We start from the raw sequence: 23,037 nt of genomic DNA on the forward strand, positions 1-23,037 counted from the left end.
TTAGAATTCCTTTCTAATACCTAATCTAAATCTGCCTCTTTCATTTCAAGGCCATTCCCCTTCATAGGCACAACTGAGGCATAATTGCTGGACCATCATCCCAGAAAAGTGACAATTTTATTTTGCTGGTAAATGCTGCCATGCCTATTATTCCAAAAGCTGTGCAATTTAACTATGAGACCAGATCAATTAGAGGTGGAGCACATCAACTCTGCCTTCTAACCACTGCAATAATCCACCCCAGGGGAGTTTTCTATACATTTAATAGTAGATTTACTCAATATTCTACAAGTAGACACCACAAATTTCTGAAAAATGATGCTGTTCATCCTGTTTTACTGATGTTTCTTCTGTCACATGCCACAGAAATATTTTGACAAATACAAGAATATTTCAGAAAGATGAATAAAAGCAATGAACTACAAAATGGTCTTGTTTATGAGAACATCAACATATTATCCTCATTCTTTTGAATAAGAAAAAGCCACAGATCTGTCAGGTTAAGAAAATTATCTTCACATTGACAGGAAAATAGATGTAGACGATTGAAAATTTGAAATTTATTAGCATTTTATTTCCCCTATATTGAAAAATAAACCTCAACACAGCAAAGTTCCTACAGAATAAAAAATCCTCGACAGCTATGAGAAGACAGGCAAAAAAGAGAAGACTGATGATAAAGCTGCCTGCTGCCCCAAAAATGAGTGAGCACCTAAAATCCTTCATGATTTACTATGCACATAGCTGGGGCTCTGAGAGAGCATGGAGATATTACCTCCAGCCTGTCTCATTAACAGGTTAAATTCTGCTGTTAAAACTGTTTATGTGTCTCACCTCTTTCCAACCAGCTGAACAATGCCCTGTACAGAATTAGAAGTGCGTGGTTTCGAGTCTAGGACAACCCTTGACGAGCACTTTTAAACTTAACATGAACCTGGGTGCAACTTAAAAGAAGTCAGGGGATGAGGTGACAATAGAAAGGTTGTTATGGGAAGCACAGGAACAGCACTGCTGAGAGAGGATACAACCCCACCTTCCCACTTAAGAATCAAAAAGAACCATCAAATCTAACACGGGAAGAGCTGTGACAGCAACCACTTCACATCACATTCTGTGGGTAGGTGATACAAACCCCACACATGCAAAACACTAAAATACACAGGCAAGTTCAGTAAGATCAAACATTTTTTTTCCACACTCTCCAAAGCCATTCTAACATTATTCTGAGCATTAGACCATTCATGGTAAAAGTGCTGATTATAATGGTTATATTTACATATATATATATATATATATATATATATAGTTTCTTCACTCCGTCCTTTTGTACATGCTGATATTCAAAGGTAAAAATTGAGAGTGTTAGACTGAATGCCAGATTTCTGCACCTGGGTTTGATTCCTGACCATTACTGGTTGTACATGGAAAGTAAACTTCACATTTAATTCTCAGTGTATAGTCATATCAGTGACACTATCACTGGAATTATGGATATCTGAGTTTAAGAAATAAAATCATTTACTAGCAGATCTTCAGGCATCAAAGAAATCAGAGTTTAACCAATACACTGATTAACATTTCCAGCATAGTAATTGTGTACATGAGCCTGTACTAAGATCTGCCTGAAGATTCCCAGGTATCTCCTTATGCTGAACCTTCATTTAAAAATATTTCCAATATTCTCCTTTCCAGAAGCTTTGCTTACCCTTTAGATACTGCCCAGCCTCAGGTTACTTCAGCAGGGTCAGGACTGGTTTCCCCATGTTCCCATGTGCAATGATTCCTGATGTTTACTGGTACTTAATCTGTATTAAGTTTATACATTCAGAAATAAATAAAGAGCAGCTCCTCACCCCTCATATAGCGATCCAGACATATAAAAAGAATTGCAGTTATATTTATGGGTACACACTAAGTCTTGATAACTAAAATAACTAATTGTTTCCAATAATTTCTTCTGGCATGCAGCTGTAACACTTTTTGCAATGCACTTTATTCATCTGCAGTAATTCATCCCATTCAGAAGACCAGGATTTAAAAATAATATTTAAACAAGGTTGAGGATAACAACTAAAAGGTGCCCACAAGAGACACATTTAAATGCCTGCTAAATATATTTACCTAAGCCAATAGCAAAGTTTTATTTGGCAATTCTGCATTTTAAAGCTATTGTCTCAATTAGGCCAAAAAGGAGGATACTGCTTATGACTGCAAGTCTCTGCCTGCATTCATTTATTGTTCAGTTCACAGTCTCTGAATACAACACAATCCTCCAACGGAGTCAGCTTTCATAATTCAGCAGTACAAAGTCTGCAAACACATGTAACCTAGATCCATATTTCACAGTGACAGCATATGATAGCAGAATGTGAAGTATTAATGCTAGTGTCACTACAGTCCTACACTCTACTGCACTTTAAGAGAAAGCAGCTGCTGAGATGAAATGTGTGCCAACTGTCTGAAGACAGAAACATAAGAAACATTCCTTCTGTTACAAAGGGAGAGACACACACAAACAGACTTTCTTTTAGACTCAACAAGCACAAAGTTTCTTACTTTCGCCTTTTACGTTTCTATTTCAGAACCGCTCGTGCGCTGCGGGAGAGCCGTGCCTGGGTGGGAGTCCCAGCCGGCCATGGAGCAGCTCCCCAGGCACAGCAGGGTTTGGGTGAGGGTGATGCATCAGTGCAGGGAACTGCTGGAATGGTGACACCAATCTCCAGATTCTCCAGAATCAGTTACAGAATCATGGAATCACTGAATCACGTAGGTTGGAAAAGCCCTCTACGATCATCGAGTCCAACCATTCCCGCAGCAGTGCCAAAGCCACCCACGTCATCACATTGCTTTTAAATCCCTCCAGAGATGAGGATTTCACCACTGTCCTGGGCAGCCTGTGCCAGGGCTGGACAGCACTTATGGTGACGAAAATTTCCCTAATGCCCAACTTAGGTTGGATACCTAAGCTGGAAACCTTTCCTGATACAACTTGATTTTGGTCTTTCTCATCCTGCCACTTATTACCTGAGGGAAGAGACCAGCCGCTGCCTGGCCTCACCCTCCTGTCAGGGAATTGTAGAGCGTGATAAAGTCCCCCCTGAGCCTCCCTTCCTCCAGAAGCTCCCCCACCCACTCCTCATATATCCAAGAAAACCCAATTCCCACCAAATTGTTAATGAGATAAAAACATCCAGAATGCTGGTTAGAGATGCTTCAGGACCTCCCAATAATGTTACAGCAGCTTTTAAACAACCAAAGGAGTGAAACAGTCTCCTGCCTGCAAACATCTTTGTCCTAACCCATCCTTGTGTCGTGCACCTGCTACTGAGAGATTTCTTAATTGGACTAAGGGACACGCTACAGAATTGTAAATTGGATTAATAAGGTGAATTTTTTTAATCTACTCTCTACAGAGAGAGCAGTAGAGAACCTGCTCTTCTTGATTTGTGTCTAGTCCTGGAGCAACACCACCAAATGATCTCCCATATAGTGTATCACCACCTTTTACGCCCAGCGCTACAATAAGAGTGTGACATAATCTGAAATGTTCGGCCGTAATTCACTTAAAAACTACTACAACCTCATTGACCTCCTTATCAAACAATTTATTGTGCATTTACAGACTGGACAATGAAATAGAGGAGGTAAGGTATTAATGGTGACACTATTTGGCAAGCTCATAGCACAGTTCATTCAAAAGGCAATTTTAAAATTGAATGAAGAGGTTTGACTAGGCAATAAAAACAGCCACAATGCCAGTGAACAGTACTTAGGAGGAAAGCCTCTAATTATCCTATTTATAAATCAACAGCAATTTTACTGATGACTTCTTCTCAAACTTGATTAAAATAACTTCAAAAAATTAAAAAATAATCAGATCATATTTATTTTATTAAATTACAATTTTAAAGCGTTATTGATTCCCTTCATAAATGAAAATGATAAAAACTTGGGGACAAGAATGAGACAACATTTTTTAAGAGAAACATTTGTAGAACACTCTGCAACATAATTATAGTGCTGCCCTTGGGGAAGGGGATTTTATTTTATAATGAGAATGTTTACACTGTTATGGGGTTCAATCTATCTGGGAGGGAAGGTTAAACTTCTTTCCATTAAAGACAGGCTTATAATGAAAAGCTCTGAAAGGAGAATGGAGTCTAATATAGTAGATGTAATGGCCTATTAAATGATTCACACACACAAAATGAATCAAATTCATTGTATCTTACTGCTCTTTTATGACAAAATTGTTGAAAAAATAAAACTATTGTCAAGATAATTGCATATTACATATACTGTATTACTGTAACTACTATTCTTATTGGATGACCCAGAGTCTACATTTTAGGGGCATTAATAGGACATTACATTTTAAATACTTTATAGTATTGGAATGTTGCACAGAAATCCCACTTTCACTCTGAAGGCAAAAATCAATTCAGACTTAAAGTCATGCTGCAATTCTGCATCATTCTTTTTCAATTAAGTTTTTGCATACATTCTTTATGATGTCATTTCTGCATTCCTGCAACAGATGTTTGTTTATATCCCAATTTACCCAAATGCTGCCATACAAGTCCCTGAACGTAACCTCTACAACCAGCTTGTGTTTCCAAATCACAGTACAAGAAATGTTTCCTTAAAGTTGTCCCATCTCTGATCATCACACAGTAATGGACACTGTTATACAGGAGCTTGAATGTATCAAAAATACATTAAAAAATTAAATAAAAGTCATGGTACACCTCTAAAAAAATATATATAAGCAGGTCAAAAAGTAGGAAATATTTGGGATTTGTATGAAGGATTAAAAATTTTACATGAGATATATAATACAATATTTTGGCCTACTATTAAGAGTGCTGCAATAATAATGACTGTTCATTAAGGAGCTGGTCTTGCAAACACACAGATTGAGAAAATCTACCTAACTGCAGTCAGTCACCCACAGAACTGTCCCTATGTGCTCAAGCACACATATTAAATATCAGAAAACTTGGTTTATTATCTTTTTTTGCTAATAAATGCTTCTAAAATACTGGCTGCATTATTTTCACAAGTTGGAAAGTACCAGGATGTACTTGGCATTATCATTATGCAAGTGAAAGCACAAATAATACAGGAATGAGAATATTTTGGGCACTTTCACCCAGTAAATATAAACACAGTCAGCAGGGTCAGAGTGATTGCTGTTCCAAATTAATGGATAAAACTTGGGATACTTTGCAGGGATTCCAAGACCTTTAAAATACCTCAGAATCTCAAATAATTTCAACTGAGGTGAATAAAAAGTAAGCCAGAAATTCTAAAGTCACCTGATGGCATTTAGATTTCTTATGGGAGGACAACCTTGCAGAAGTAGGTCCTTATATTTTAATGAATAAATTACTTAGTTAAGCAGCTTCACATCCTTTTCTGAGCCTTTTCCAATATTCCAATATTAAGAATATTTCAACATGTTTGTTATTATTTTTGATATAAGGGGGAAGTCTAATTGCTTCTATCCAGCTTCACCTGCTGAGTGGGGTGAAAAGTCCAACAATTCTTATCTACAACTGGCTATGGAAACTGGCACATTTTAAACACTTCCTAGGCTAACTAAACTCCACGGTTTTCTAAAATATAACTTACACCCAGTCTAAAATTTGAACCTATTTCACATCATAAGACTATTTCTTAAAGCTTTTAACATAAAAAAAATTAGGCAAGAAAATATGTAATTCAAAAATATTTTAATTACAGAAAGGCAGGTGAAGATTTTGAGTTTTCTGTTCCTATCATGAGAATTCAAAGTAACATAAATAATCCAGATTTTACAATCTGAAGTGAGATTATTTCTCCTATAGTACACATTCTCCTCCAGAAGTCCCAGCTCCTAAACACCAGTCAAATGCTATTATAAACATAATTGCAATAAAGCAAATTAATCATTCACATATCAAGGAAGCCAGCATAAGAATGAAGGAAATTAAGCCAGAATATTTGCAGAAAGAAAAATGGTGGAATGAATAGAAATTGAGAAACCTAATCCTGTGGCAGGTGTCCCTGCCCATGTCAGGGGGATGAGATGAGATGATCTTTTAAGTGCCTTTCAACCCAAACCATCCTGTGATTCTATTAACACACCCTTCTTATAAAAATAAGATACCTTGAGGAGAACAAAGTTCTGCCCCTGAACAAGACTCTTTGCTATTAAAATTAACAAAGTAACCACACATATGTGATACATAAAGAGATGGAGAAATAACCAATGTAGAAGGTGGCAAAACATGAATAAAAAGTGGCACAGGTTGTTGAGGCCAAAATTCAGTTTTTTCCAAAGGTTCAGTTGGGACTGGAGTGGGAAATCTGAAAGGCAGCTCAATAGATATAGAATATGAAATAGAGAAATCAGCCCATTAAATAACTGGACTCCTAATTTACCATGGAGGAGCCACTCCAGGACAAGTTTTTGATTAATGTTAATGACTGAGTTGGTGGTTAATGATAGACAAGGTAGATTGGCTTGACAAGATGCTCTGGATAGTTTCACACTGCAAGACTACAGGCCTCAGCTACTCTTGTTGGAGTGAAATAATGCCAATAACACACATTATCCAGCAGATACTTTTCAACTGAGGAATTCAGGACTGTGTGTATGTGGGATGAACACTCATTCAACAACCTCTAGCAGAGAAGGTCCTTCAAATCAGCCACTTATTTTTTTTTTCCTTCTCGTGTCTGCTTCCAGAACCTTCCTTCTGTCTTTATTACAACTACATTACCCCAACTTCAGGCATCCCTATTACTGCACTGGAATAATGCTGACACACCAAACTTGTTTATTGGTTGCTCACTGCTATTCAGGAGGATGAGCTGCACATCCTCCCAAGTCATCATGTTTGAGTATCTCCACTTACCCAACAACTGCTCTGTGGATACTTTGATCTTCTACATGAACAGGAGTATCATTCCAATTCAAAAAAGGTTAAAAGAGAGAAAAAATAAATACCAGTGCTTGGATCACTGAAGACACTTTGAACTGCTCAACTCAAATTTCATATATCCAAACAAAGCATCTTCATTATTCTGAGGCATCCTCCTAGTTAGCATTCAGTTTAGGAATTCCAAGTTAACAAACGCTCTCCATTTTTTCCTCCAGGAAAATCTATTTGTTTTCTTTATAGTAGGTCTTTTAAAAGGGAGTCATAACTGATGGCTTACAACATGTTTCTACCTTTTCAATCTGAATTTCATAAGAATAAAATAAACCACAAATGAAAGTGCTTGTACCAGCCACGTTGAACCTTTCTTCTTCTATTAGCATATCAGTCTGCAATCATAACTAGATCAATAGCAAAGATATCTGCTTAAAAGAGCACCATGCTTTCTTTTGTCAGAAATTCATTACTTTTTATTAGGGTCATTGCTTGAAAACTTCAAAACACCATATGGACCTAATTGTGGTTTATTTTGGCAAAAAGGAAGACACTGTAGAACAATTGAGGCATTACATTCTACAATTCCATTACTTTCATCCCTCTCCGTTTTATTACTGTGTCATTAAAGGCAACTTGAGTGAGCGAAGAATTATAGTGTCATGTGTACGGGCTAGTAGATTAATAACAAAACACACTCAAGTTTAAAGGTATCTAACAGCTGTTTTCATTATTTTGTGTAAATACGCTTGAAGCATATCTATCTGATTAGTGGATAGAGTGCTCTTCTCTGTCACATGCCATGGGCACTGCTATGTGCAAGTAATCAAAGTGCTCAGAAAATGAGTTTACATTGTTCACTGCTGAAATACACAAATGTCAGAAAGTGACTGCGCATCAAAGCTTAGGCAAATCAGCTGCTGCAAACAAACAGACTCCAATGCACATCACAGCTTTAAACATTCCTCTGCAGCACAATGACTGAACAGGACTTACTGCCAGCCCAAATGAAGTGACGCTCGCAGAATAATAAGTTGCCAACATATAGATGTGCTGACAAGTCCAGCACTGGGTACCACTGAAAAGAGCTCAGCTCTTCCAGACACAGAGATACACTAGTTTACTATCATAAAATGTCCTGATATCAGGCAACTTTATGGATCTCACACAAGGTCTCACTAGAAACAAAAAAAAAAAGGAGAATTTTTACCTTTTAATATTTCTAAATATTTTTTTTAAATTTTTCACTGTGACTCGATTACCAGGAGTCCTGTCAGCAGATCCCTCTATTTATTGGCAGCAAAAAGACAACAGTTTAGGCACTCAAAAAGGGTCAAATCCTCTCTTTTCCATATATAGTCACATAATTCAAGATGGGTAATTCAAACTCAGATGGCAGATAACACAAGTGAACTCCGAATCCAAGAGATGTGCGATGAAGTTTGAGGAAGGATAGATAAAATTTCAGTCACTGAAAGGAATTACTGAATAAAAAGCTCTTCTTTCTGTCCTGTGTTTGCTTCTAGCATGGATTGAGGCACTCTTAGTATTAAAACTGCTCTACACAAGGATGAAAGGGAAAGAGCCCTAAAGACTCATCAAATTAAGAAAGTTAAAATAAACTCATTCTGACTCCAATGAGCTCAATGGAATAATTTTATCCAAATGCTTCAGTGAGCAAAAGTAAACTGAGGCAAAACAGAGAAGGCTGCTTGGAGAGCCACAAAACTCAAACATTTTGCCTGAAGATGGTTTTTACTGAGGCACATCTCACCTAATGCTTTCCCAAATTACCTGTAGTTGTCAACCTTTTGGCACCACTTCTACTTGTCTTCTGAAGGATGCCCAGGCTTCCAAAAAACAACAACATCCATGAACTGGTTGACATCCCATCCCATGAAGAGCTCCAGACCAGGCTGGATGGGGCTTGAAGCAACCTGGTCTAGTGGAAGATGTCCCTGCCCATGGCAGGGGGTTGGAACCAGATGGTCTTTAAGGTCTCTTTCAACCCAAACCATTCCAGTATTTTATGTTTCTAAGAGTGATGCCTCAAAAGTTCCCTTGTTGCAAAGGCAAAGGAGGGACAAAAAGCGCTGGCCATGATGTGGTTTTCTTCAAAAGCACTAAAATGTCCGGATGAACCCAGTACAGTCAGACAAAAACATTCCCCTCACTTTTATTCCCATCCCACAATGGTCATTATGAATCTGACTAATAAAAATTCAGCCCATCCCAAATGCAGTCAGAGGTTGGACAGACGAGCTGGACGTACCCTGCAGGACACTGCTCATTTATGAAACGTCATTAGTGATTTACAGGATAAACACTATGCAGAACACAGAACAGGCTGGGCTGCTGTGCCTTGTATCAATGCTGGAAACTCAAGATCTCCTTCATGGACCAGTTCAGATCTCAAGACTGAAGTCACCAAGTGACCAACTCATTGTCCATCTTTGTTCAACTTCATTTTGGGGATATCATCACAGCAAACATCTGCAGCTGCCTAGAAGTACTCATATATTGTTTAACCAACCATTCTACGAATTTATCAAACTTGCATTTCAATAGTGTTTCAACAGTCATTTCACAATTCAATGTGTGTCTGGAAAATGAAAATCAAACCAAGCAACCACCCTCCACACCCATTTTTTCACTTCCAGTCTCAGTCATTTAATAATGACCAATTTATACCTAGTGGATGTTGCAAGGATTATCCTGAAACTTAAATAATTCCTCCTCTTTCATGGCATTTATCCTCTGACTGTATTTATAAAGATTAACATATATCCCCTTCTCAACCTTTATTTTGCTAGGACAAGTGAACCATACTCTTTTAATCTGCTCTCATAATACAGATTCTCCTAATCATCCTAGCAGCAATTCTCTACACCTGTTTCACAGTTTAAATTAATCTGTCTTGAGCATGGATGACCAGGACAACATACTTTATTTTTTTTTTTTTTCAGTGCTTTACACAGACACATCAATCTGTACATTTAAAATATCTTTTCTGTGGTGTATGAGATTCAAATACACTTCTTTAAAAAAAAGAAAAATATAACAGCTGCACTGGTACAGTGCAGATATTTAGCATGTCAGCACATTTGTGGCAATACCTGCACAGCCATATAGACTGATCCACCTTTTAGCACATCAAAGTGACCAAGGGAAGGAAGATCTGCTTGTTTCTCTCTTTAACACCTGTGAGAACCATCAGCTACAGATGGAAAATGCTTAAGAGTTCAAAGGAGAACATGGCTGTGAATAGCTTGGGGGTTTTTTTGAGCAGCAAAGTCATAGAACTGAAGATGTAATCTTGTTGCAGAGCATTCATGATGACTATTCTGCCACGGGGAGGGGAACATACCTAAAACCAAATCCATCCTGAAAAAATTAAATCTGAGCCTCTTCAATTGCTGCAGAACCAGCAGCAAGAGACCTGTGGCTTCCAGTCAAAAAGAGCTGATAAGGAAGCATGGGTGGAAACAGGAGCATTCTGGTGGAGAGACATCCACACACCACTAAGAGATAATCTAAAGTCTCTTCCAGCCCAAGCCTTTCCATGATTCTATGGATTCATTACTCCATGGCTGGTTGGGCACTACTGAAAATAGAGAGAATGAGACCTGATGATGAGTTCCAGGGTTGTGTGGGGGCAAGAAATACACACAGCAGGTCATGGATGGACAAAGTCCAGCTTTCTGCAATCCTGACCTGAGCACTACCTAGGCATCATCTAAAGGAAAATGACACCATTTAATGAAGAATCCACTCTAAAATTTACCACAGACTGCCTGATTCAACTTAATTCCTAATTCTTTCTCCATGGCTGTCGTTACTGCCTGTAACATTGTTTGAAAAACAGACTGAACATAATGGTATCTTGTTTTATTATATCCAAAACTATTCTGCAGCAGATAAGTATGTCTCAACAAAAAATGTCCCACTACTAAAAAAGGTAATCCAATCCCAAGAGCTTCCCACTGCCAGAGGGCAGGGTTAGGTGGGATACTGGGAAGGAATTCCTGGCTGTGAGGTGGGGAGGCTCTGGTACAGGTGCCCAGAGAAGTTGTGGCTGAAAGTGTCCAAGGGCAGGCTGGACAAGTCTTGGTGCAACCTGGGATAGTGGAAGGTGTTCCTGCACATGGCAGAGGGTGGAATGGGATGAGCTTTAAGGCTCCTTCCAGCCCAAAACATTCTAAGATAAGAGGCTGGGAAAGCAGCCCTGGACTTGGACCTCCCCCAGTTCTTCCACAAAACATCCCTACGACCTGGTGTTTGTAAGCACAGAACTGATGAAGCCTCATTACCATTTAGAGATGCATCTTTTCCATAGTAAAACAGAACAACCTCCTACCTTAAAAGCACTTCTGGCTCATTTACATTGGGATTTTCATATTTTTAAATGTATGCTATCTGAATTATTTAAAGGGAAGAAGAGGAGGATTATTTCATCTGGGAGTCACAACTGAGCAGGGGAAATGTCCAAAATATAAAATATTAAGTATTTGCAAATGCAAAAAAAAAAATATAATAATAACAAGGAAAAAAAACCCAACAAACAAACCTAACTAGATTAAAACATTCCTTGCACAACAAAGGAATTATCTGTAATTTGGCAAAATTAAAAATCATTTAACTTCATTCCACTTGGTTATGTATAAATAAAACATCTGCATTAAGTTGTTCTTACACATTACATAAAGGTCATCTCCATAGGACTGGAGAGCTACGCTTCAACTTTCCTCTTCAATATGTGATTTTATGTATTCCATCATGCAATTTTATTCTCTTATTCTCTATTCTCTAAAACTCCTATAGAACATCTTCATATCTTCCCCACTGACACTTCCATCTGACAGTACCTCTGACTGTATCAGGAATGGGTTGTCTGCAATCTTGCACACAACTGTGCTTGAAGCAGATCCAACATGCATAAAGTTTCAGTCTCACATTTAATAACAATTTGCAAGGCAATCTATTCCACCACTCTTTTAAAAGGTGCTGCTTGCTTGGGTTTTGGTTGGTTTAGCTTGTTTCTCCCCAAACTAATCCTGCATTCAAGATGAAATGTGATTTTTTTCTAAAGGTACTGCCATTCCCCTATAACTGGGAACAGAGGTAATTTTGTCCTTTCAAAGCTAATTTCTGACATTTTGTATTCTTAGTGAAGAATCTCTAAAAACTCAGATTTCCCTTCCTATTCTTTATATTTTCTGCAATTTTTAGCACATGACCTGTTTTCTTTTATATTATATTGTAAGTATCCAGAATATTTAAACAATAAGGTTCTGTCATTGCTCATGACAGTGACAGCAACTAAGAAACATGACTGCCTCCCTCTCTGTTACAATCCTGTAAGCATGAAATCCTTTTAAAGGGGGGAAAAAAAAATCTACCTTCACTTCCATGTAATATTCATGAATTTCATAATAAAAAAATATGAAATTGTTCAAACGTTGAAGGGCAGTATTTTGAAATGCAAAATCCAGCAGGGACAGCCTTGTGTATAAAAACCATCTTTCACACATGCAAATGATTTAAGTTCCTATAGACTGAAAGAGACCTGGACACAGCCAGACCACTCAGAGTTAGTTTTGTAGCACCTTTTTCTACCTCTGTTAACACTGCATTTGCACCAAAAGCCCTCAGTCGTCCCTGAGTGCAGTAAAATGAGGCTATTTAGTACTTTGCAGGATCCCACCATTAAGCAACAGCCTTTTTCCATTTTGAATAAAAGAAAAAAAAAAACTTAACAAAAACTCACAGCTTTATTTTAAGTCTGCTGTGACAATTTTAACCAATTAAATTTAAATTTCACTTATGACAACAATTTGACGCAAACTCTGAAAGTATTTCATGTCTCAACCATCCTGAACAGGAATATTTAACCCAACCCCAGCACTCAGGAGAAAGACTGTTGTGAAAGGAGAAGAAAAGAAAGAGAGAGAGAATTGAGGTAGGAAGGTGCAGAAATCCCCAAAAAGGGCTTGCACTTATGATGCTTTAAAAAGGTAACATAAATTCATACTAAATAGATCAAAACTAGTGTGGAAACTAAAGCAAAAACAACTTATTTTTTAAAATCAGAGTAAGTACAGTTGCATGAATATATTCCAGACGGAATCCCAGAAGACTGAGGAGCACCATCCATACCAGTTGCTGATGAAGGTGTCATTTTCATCCCTTCTCCCATGACATCCTTCAACTCCAAATACTCACATTTGTTACAGCAAGGTAGGCTATTCTCTTCCCAAGTTGCAGAGAAATTATTATGCATGGAAGTGCATAATAATCCAGTCCAGTCGTGACTCTAGCACTGACTTCCCACATGAATATGCACGAATCAATTAAACCTCTGAATGCATCAATTTCTTCCCCGAGTAGTAATGATAATAATAATAATAATAGCTGCCCATTGTATAGGGCACTGCATACAGTATTTTTAATGCCTGCTAATGAAATGAGCTATTAATTATTAGGATGTGGTTTGTTTTTTGAAAGCCAAGCACCAGCACATCTCAACTGTGTATTCAAAGTGACACAACTTGAATATTTCTGTAAAACTGCCGATGGGAAAGTATTATGGAAAATCCTCCTTAAAAAGCAAATGGTATTTAAATCAGTATGAGAACTTGCAGCTCTTACCAGCTCTGCTGCAGAGAAATTTGCAGCTAAGGGGTTAATCAGATTAGATGGGAGTGGTTATAGGCTCAGTGCCACAGGTTTTGCCCTTTGTGGCTTCTCACATCCCAGACTTGGAAAATATGAGCTGTGATACTGAGAAAGGTAAGAAGCCAGCACAGCCCCATAGTGATAAATGAGTTTGCATCATCTGTCATTAGAACTTCCTGCCAACAGGGTCATTCCCTATTAAATTACCACTTGTCAATGTTTAAAATACTGATTGATAAATGACTGTGCCAAAACTGATAACACGACAGCTTTTATTTTCTAATATTCTTGGTTACCACATTCTGCTACTTCAAGATACAGATATAGTAGGGTTTTTTCCAAGTACTTTAGTGAAAGACAATTTAATCTAATACAAAACTAACAGGTACTGTATAACGATTGGTCCTGATATACATTACATACTATTCTTCTTGCCAAAATAAACCTGCTGGTGATTTAGTGATATGGGTAGATCCAAGTTTCACATTTCATCAAATGCTAGTAATCTGTTTTATCAATATAAACTGCATTTTAATGAAAAAATTCTTTTCTTCAGTACACTTCACTTTTAATTCCCCAGAGTATGATAATTCGTTCACGCTGTAGAACAAGAATGTTTTACAAGACCTTAACTCTCCAGAGAAATTTCTCTGTAAATACAAAAAAGCAAGTTTTATGGGAATGTGTTGTATGCAACATGAGCAGTACCCAACATAATAAAAAAGTGGGTTGCACAGAGAATTCTGCTTCAGCATCCTTGTGAGCTATTGTGAGCCTAAATGGTTATTATGATAGCATTTAGAGGAATACCTATACGACAGATAAAGGAGAGTCAGTAAAACTATTTTTGTCCCTGAATAGATAAAAAGAAATTACTTTTTAGCAAGTTTTGCAGAATGAATACATCCCAGCAGACTCTTCAGCCAGGCTCTTCTTTAGGAGAGCATTCTTGTTCTGATGCTGCTGGAGTGATCTGGGGATAAATATTTTGGGGATAAAATTGGCATGTTCTGCCTGGAAGACAAGGCTGGGGTATTCAACAGCTCTTCCATGATCCAGAAGGAGAATAGAAACTCCTACATCACCCAAGACAGCACAGGATGAGTGTGTGGTGGAAGCATCATCTGAGAAAATGCCACTGAAAATGAAGGTGTTCTTCATTGAACCACCTAAGCCCTCACTTACAGGTGCAGCTACCTCAGCACTAATCCCAGAGGAACCACCCCACTGCCAACTGCTCTACAATGGAAAGACTCCATTTGATGCCCCTTTTGAGCCCACACTGCACTTTCCTCCCAGCAGGGGCTGTGCCCCAGATCCTGAGACCATCCCTTGTGCTCACTGTCTAACTCTCAGCCTGCCAGCACCAATCCTCAAATCCCGCTTGCGGCAGGTGAGGAGGAATGACATTCTGGGGAGCAATTTCCATCACCCAGCTCTTCAGCAGCAAGCCCCAAGGTAGGAGCAGTCTATTGGCACTTTCTAATTATGCTAATGACCCATAAACCACGGTGGCAGCAAAGCTGTGCCACTGGAGAGGGCACCACGGAGATGCCCGAGCCACCACCAAAGGCAGTAGGTACCCCCAGTACCAGAGTCACTGTCATTAGCACTCCACCTAAGATAATATATGCTATTTCACTGGAAGGCTAATTAGCCAAAAACTGCTCTTCTAAGCTATCTATGGCTTCCCACATGCAGGACAGTTCACTACAGCTCACATGGGTACCACTGCTGAGCATCTTTCCCTGCAACACAGACACATCCCCAGTGCCCAGCCATAGCTTTGGGGTTCTGCAAATTCAAGTCTCTCCTTGCTCATTGACATCTGCATTTTTCCAGTTCAGCCCTGCAAACCTGATCCAAGTGATGCAATTGATTATTTTTTTTTTTTACTTCCCCAAAACAGGCACCTCCACATGTGTTTCAGCACAAGAGATACTGTCAGTGTCTTTTAAAAAACTTCTGCTTTACTCAGGAACTCACTTGACTAGCCCTAAAATACTCTCTGAATTGGAAAATTCTGCCTCTCTCACACTATAACTAAAAAATATAAGCCCAAATGGTTGAGAATGTCCTGTTAACTATACTAAGTTATAAAAGCAAATGAAGAAACAAGTCTAAAATCTTTAATTCTACTTCAAAATGTATAATGAAGATACTACAGGATACTCACAAACAAGTTCCATTTAAAAAAAAAAAATCTTTATTTTCTGCTATAATCCTCATACTCATGTTTTTTTTATATTATTCCACCTCAGTCCAATGAGAATTTGGAGCTCTTAGGAATGTTACTTCATTCTTGCTTATAAAAACATCTTCCTTTCCTACCACAGTGTGATAACAGTAAAGATATACTACAATCAGAGGAACAGTAATAATAACTAGAATCTAAATTTAAATTTTATTGGAATGAATTCCAAGGAGTACCTAATCTGACCCTGCTTTGCAAACTGCCATTGACAATGTGGGCACAGATGGGATGAGAGAATTCATATAAAATTATAGAACCATGGAATGGTTTGGGCTGGAAGCCACAGGCAGAGACACCTTCCACTAGACCAGGATAACAATCCTGTGGATATCCAAATACCAACAAAGACCTTGCAGAAGTTTTCCAAAGGGTTCTGCTGGCAAGTAGAGAAGTACCAAAGACAACATCAGCCAAAAGGGAATTTCTTCCTTGACCATCATTTTACAGTGCAAAAGTGGAAAAATATTATATCAAAAGAGACTCTATTGATCGTACAGTGAAAACAAAACTGGATTTTATTTATGTTACAATAGAAAATACACTAAAATTAGGTCAATGGCCAGGTAAGTATGAATTACAATGTATTTAATCATATGCTATAAACCCCCAGTCTGATACACAGCACACATGGCAGATCAGCCACTGCTCTCCATCCTTTGCAATACCAGTGCACTGTGAAGGGACAGCCTGAACTCAGAGGGCTTTTCTGTCTTGAAGCTTAGAAATACTCTGATATTTATTCCTACACCATATACTTTACCAGAATGTACAAAGGGCAGAATTCAATCCAGAAATCATATGGGCTGGCTAAATATGGAGCAGCCTTGGCACCACAGGATGTAATATGGAAGCCAGTCATTGTCAGAACCAGAAAACAGGAGGATTAAGTCAGTAAATATCTTATTCTGTCAAATCCTCAAATCCTTTCATCTCTTCTCATTGTCAGATAAGGACCACAGTCTGCTGGGTTTGCTCTGGGAACACCAACATGGATCCTAATGACAAATATTTATTAAAAAAAAAGATTCTTTATAAAAAAGCATCAACAGCTTCCCCTCAGAAGTAGAAAAGCAGCAGTTAGAGGCCCATTTGAAATATTTAAATACACATTACGAATTATAGTGGTGCCTCTCAGAGTATCCACAAGTGTTTCCTAGGATATCCTTCATCATTATACCTCCCCTCTTAAGTGATCATTTACTATGCTGCTTGTGCTGTTTGTGTCCATCACCTACAGTAATTACATTAAAAGGTAGATATTTTACAGGATTAACTCTTGTGACATGATCCTTCATTACACTGGTTTTGATCAAGGCTCAGATATATTTTATTTTGCCCTACAACTGAAATATTAATCTAAAATAATCTTAAAAAGCTCCCCATGACACGTATGAGGATGATTTTTCAGATCACCTCTCTCTCCCCAATCCAAATGTAGATTATGTTTCAGACACAAACACACCCTGAGACATTCACACGCAAAATAAAAGAGGTCAAAATAAAAAATAATAAACCCACCCTGGTTATTTTGCCTTCAGAATTTTTAAATATTTTCCCAACATCTCAGCAAAATTATGCATTTTAAAAAGACTGCAGGCATTGAAATGATTGTCAGTCATGCAAATAATCACTTACTTACACTGTATGAGTTTGGTTTGGATAAAGCAAATTACCATTTGAAAATAACTTGAAAAACACTCTGGGCTAAGAGCTTGCTTTATAAATTTTAGCTTGGCCACAATTTTTCTTAACCTTTTTCTACTCAATCTCCATTCAGTCACTATACTAATACAATCTAAATTAAAAAACCAGCTTTGAATTGCCACAGGTGCATTCAGCTTTATGTAAAATATGTAAAGAAATAGCAAATATTGGCTGCAGCTGAAGGTCAAAGCCCAAGGAACTTCAGAGTCAGGCAGAAGCAGCCCTTTCTTCAGAGTTTTTTTCCTGTCTTGATATTGGACTTTGTCTAAACACCTCAGATCTTACATCTAGAATTAGCTGTTGAATAAAATATATATTAGATAAAACAGAGCTGAAATTAATCTTTGTTTCTAATCACTCTGCTGTGAAAGTTGTACTATCACACAATTGTTTATGAACATCTTAATTTTGCCCATCACTGTTGAAAAGAGGTTTTTGGTATCATTTCGAGTGCACTGGCCACAATAAAAACAGGAAAGGTGTCCTGCCTTGTGAGATGGGATTTAATATAAGAGCAGACTCTAAAAGAGCACACAGTGAGATGTGAGATCTTCCTACTGCACCAGTTTGGGTAGAAGGCTAATGATTTTACCCACCTAATCACCTCCTGCTTTGGACAAACGAGCCCTGTGAGTATGATGACTTCAGCCTAATTTGTCAGATCTTGTCTGACCCCATCTGCCAGGGCTGACAAGTCCAAAAGAGCTGATGTAATATAAGAGACAGGGTTATCCTAACTTCATCTCCAAAACCAGGTCTGGGCCACATGATTCCTAAGGTATGCCAAAACCCTGAGAGCCTCTCTGGAACTGGCTGCACGTCAAATATGCTGAGCACCCACAGCATTCCCTGCACTCAAAAGCTCTGGACTCTAAGGGGGAATAGTAGATCCTCAAAGATATACAGGTAATGAACTATGCTGCCATCCAGGACAGCCAAGTCCCTAAGAAACACTGGAGGATTTTAATCCACTTGTCAAAAATAGACGTTTAAAGACTTTAGAGATTGATTTCTAAATGATTTGCAGCATATTTTAGAATACAAAGTTTTCCAAGACACTGAAACTCAAACACTGCAGTTTGAGTACATCAGAGAGTGCACAACCTCAGCTCCTGCACTAAAAAATTCTCTACCTCAAACTACCACACATGTGTATTTAGCCTTTGAAATAACTAAGTACAGGCTGGTCAGGGACAAAGATCTCAGCTGTGGCCAGAACTTATTATCAGATCAAAAGGCAGGCTCTTGCAAAGTCATTGCAGTGCTTCCCATCCTTATTTCAGCAAAAAAATGTACCCAGCATGGTGCTGGGTTTAAGAGTATAATCAAATTGCAGAATCACACTCTATTTAGTGCCGGTCCCACTGAAGCAAAGTTCCTGTTCAGTGGGAGGAGAGTCCCTTATAACAGGAAAAACAATTGCACCAGGTTTAATCAAAAGTGAAAAGGATCCTGTGAATGTTCCCTTTGAGCCACATAACCCACTGCTAATTTCAGGATGGGCTCTGAAACGAGGGCAATAAAAAATGTCCTTCAGAGTAACCGAGGAGGAGCGAAGAGCAACTCCTGCTGCAGCAAGTGCCAACATCTGCAAGCCTGCTCCCTGCCACAGGAATGCTTCTGCCTACCTGGAAAGCCATAAAAAGAGGTAGGGGAGGGAGGAGAGGATAAAATAGCTCCTTGGCTGCAGGCTTATCACTTTCACTGGTCTCCAGCATTTCTCTCTCCTCCTTGACCTCCCCTGCACAAATATGCACAGAGCCGAGGAGCAGGCAACTCCTGGAAGGCTGAAACAAGTGGGAAATCGCTCAAACGAGTGAGAAATCACTCAAACAAGTGGGAAATCACTCAAACAAGTGGGAAATCACTCAAACAAGTGGGAAATCACTCAAACAAGTGGGAAATCACTCATCCTGAACGATGTAAGTTTGCACGACAGGCACAGAGGACAGGCTCGGCTGCCTCAATAGCCTCTGATTATTGAAATACATTTATCAATTATGGGATTTTGCATATTATCAAACTCATTCATTAACAATGCTTTAGCTGATTAGTTAGAACGTCACCATAAATACAGAGTTTTGACAGGCTGGAGGCAATTTATGACGTGGAAAATGTACTGACCTGCTCACATCAGGAAACCTGACTGGAAAATAAAGAACTTGGCACTTCGGTCTGATTATTTTTTCCAAATCCTTAGGTCTGTGGTCAGGAATCAGCTTCATAAATTTTCCAATGGATTTAAGAAAGGATTCCATATTAAAAGCAGAGTTGAACACCACAACATCAGCAACCAAACTGTAAAAAGCAGTGAAGATTAATGAACATATTGCTGCCACAAAAGGGACAGAATTATTCTATAGGCAAAGGAAATAGGACACATATTCTCATGAACAAGTAAAAGGTACAAGTGGAGGCTAATTAAAACCAACCTTTTCATATGAATTAGGAGTAGCTTACCTTAATCAGAAATGTCTTCATTTCTCTCCATTCACCCTTTGAAAACATGCTTAACCTTTTTTAACTAATAATAAATTACTATTATTAATCTAAAGGAGGAGCACATCCTATTCTAGTTGTGGAGTTTTATTCATAAAATGGTACATACAGTGTTACTACCATCATCTCTCAGAAGCACTATAAACAGATAAAGGCCTGCTGTAATCTGACTTTTGTAGAAAGTTAGAAGAAAATGAAAATTCCTCAGAATTTTTTTTAATTGAAGGACAACTTACCTTTGGTTAACCTACCTTCAACTGACCATGTGTGTCAGGCAGCAGGACACTAAAGAAATGGAGTGTTATTTTAACCTATGTAGATGTAATCCTGATTAAGAGTATATCCATTATATATAAAAATAAAATACAGTATCCCTCCCCACAAAAAGGTTTGAAAAAATTGGCAGATAAATTTAACATTTCATTTCTATTGCTGTGTTTTAAAATTGGCCAGATCAATAATATTAAGATATAGTTCAATGATAATGTAGGTATTATTTCTCCACTTAGAGTCAGTCTGGAGGAAATAAGCAGCTATGAAAAACCTGAAGTATCTGGAAGTTTATCCTGGCAGTGCTGCCACAATCTGAGCTACACCGACACACACAGCACTAACTGAGGTAAGAAATGCTTTATGGCCAGTTGGTTTTCTCAATATGTTATATATTGTAATACAGACCTACAGGTCAGAAGATACATTGAGGACATGTGTTCATAAGTCACAGGGCTGGTGAAAAGTATATTTGAGGTGAGAGGCTGTCATTCATCCTCTCTGCATCTTTCTGCTGTCTGGTCAAGAAAGAGAACTGACACTGCTCACCAAAGCAGCAGGAGTCAGCAGGAAAAGCAAAGAAACCCCAACATTAGAGAGAAATAATCCTTTTCAAGCTGGCTGCAGGAGCTGAAATGCTTTCTGGCATCTTACCCTCTTCCCCACCTATGGTTTTTAACCTGTTGGAAGCCTCAGCTTTGTACAGAAGTCATCTTTTCTGCACTGATTTACAGAAGACATGAGGCAGGAACCTGACACTTTTCTTTACTGCTCTCTGACACACAGGAAAGGCTCCAACAACATCCTCTCACCTTCTCTTGTTTGTTAAGTCTTATCTGCCCTAAATCCTTCCTGCAGGCTCTGGAAATCAGGAGTAAATTAGAAAGATTATCTCCTTACAAACATCAGAATTTTGATTTTTTAATGATCCAAAGCACCAACCTGCTTGTTTCAAAATGCTCTAATTTTAATAGTCTCCAAAACCTATGTGTAAAAATGGAAAGGTACACTTTCCCCATTTCCAACATATTTGGAAGATGGCACCTCCTTGCAGATGACCACTGGAGTGTGAAGAATAATACAGAGGACATGGCTTCTATCTTCTGTCAAATTGGGGTTTCAGCAGAATAGAAATGGGAGATGAATATTATGCAACTACACAAAGATGATACTGAAGGCTGAAGGGGACAGAACTGAGTATCTATTGCCCCATCCTTGGAAGTGTCCAAAACCAGGCCAGATGGGCTTGGAGAAACCTGGTCTAGTGAAAGGTGTCTGTGCCCATGGCATGGGGTTGGAACAAGATGGGTTTGAGAGTCCCTTCCAACCCAAAGCATCACATGATTCTATGATCTGTAAAAATCATCTTTATTTTTCTATTAAAAGAAGATACTTAAAATGCGTATTTTGAGAATAAATGTTTGTCAGTTTACAACAGACGTATGAAAAATAACTGCCACAAAAAAGCAAAATATATATACAAAAAATATTCCTTTCCCAGTGCCAGAAAACATTTCTTTTTGTTAGAACATCTGAAAATGGCTGCTACTGTTTTCAAAAGATCTTTCACTTCACTTTCCCATCTTTACAGCTCAGTAAGTGAAACATGTTGCAAACACTGTGGCAGAGGCAGCTGCAGAATGGCCAAAGCACACACAGATCATTAATTGAGAAATTTCAGCATAACTGCCTTCGATTATAAAGATGCTAAAGCTTAACTTGCACCTTAAAAGGCTCAAGCCCTATTCTTAATAATTCTTCCACCAAGAGAGAGGTGAGAAACATCATGGAAATGAATTTATTTCAGTTTAAAACAAGTGAGTTTTGCTGTTTCACTTAGGTCTGCACAGTGCCTAACCACAAAGCTTTTCAGTGGTGCTGTTATTAACTTCTTTCATTAACTCAGATTCGAGAAATACATTTGTTTTTAGCAACAATAAAGGACCGCAGCCTTTAAAATGTCTGGGTATTTTAGCACTGCACAATTTCTGAATACTAGATGAAAGAAATACAAGGATTTATCTGGTATGTTTACTGCCCTCTCTTCACAGGAAAAGTGCTGCAGTACATTTTAATTTCTGTTTATTTCCCTAAAACCCTCACAATAATTTCAGCTGGATGCAGTAAAAGCTATGGCCAAGCACGAGCTGAGTAGCTGCAGCTTTGTGAAGCATCCGTGAAACAAAGCATCACTTTCAGCCAAGGCACAGGTCAGAATCCCACCAACAATGGGCACACCATGGCAGCACTGGTGGACTTTATACAATAAACTGAGATGATTTTTTAGAGCAAAGTGGTTCAGCCACACTGATTTTATCAAGCTCTCCTCAGAACTCTGCTGGTACTTCAGTTTGCTACAGGGCCATCGTTTATAGAATCACAGAACAGCCTGGGTTGGGAGGGACCTAAAAGCCCATCCCATTCCACCCCCTGCCATGGGACATCTTCCACCATCCCAGGGTGATCCAAACCCCATCCAACCTGGCCTTGGACACTTCCAGGGATCCAGGGGCAGCCACAGCTTCTCTGGGCAACCTGTGCCAGGGCCTCCCCACCCTCACAGGGATGAGTTTTCTCCTAATATCCAATCTAAACCTACTGTCTTCCAGTTTGAAGTCGATCCTCCATTTCCTGTCACCCCATGATTTTGTGAAACATTAATACAGAACAATTAATTTTTTAAAAAAATCAATAGAGAATAAAAATAGAAAACTA

At 38.5% G+C, this 23,037-nt stretch overlaps 1 protein-coding gene across 46 annotated transcripts in view; it reads right to left on the reverse strand.

Moving 5' to 3' along the window:
- Positions 1–23,037, reverse strand: part of QTMAN (queuosine-tRNA mannosyltransferase) — a 294,131-nt gene that overhangs the window by 186,746 nt on the left and 84,348 nt on the right. For all 46 annotated transcript variants that reach the window (XR_015289421.1, XR_015289415.1, XR_015289423.1 and 43 more), the window contains one exon: positions 19,678–19,851. Coding sequence is in view for 32 of the 46 variants with exons in the window: in XM_086898276.1 (XP_086754402.1) it covers positions 19,678–19,851 (174 nt within the window). In the remaining 14 variants the exon portion in view is untranslated. The remainder of the gene's footprint in view (positions 1–19,677; positions 19,852–23,037) is intronic.

The sequence above is a fragment of the Cyanistes caeruleus genome, chromosome 7, assembly GCF_971803275.1.
Source record: "Cyanistes caeruleus chromosome 7, bCyaCae1.hap1.1, whole genome shotgun sequence".
NCBI lineage: Eukaryota > Metazoa > Chordata > Aves > Passeriformes > Paridae > Cyanistes > Cyanistes caeruleus.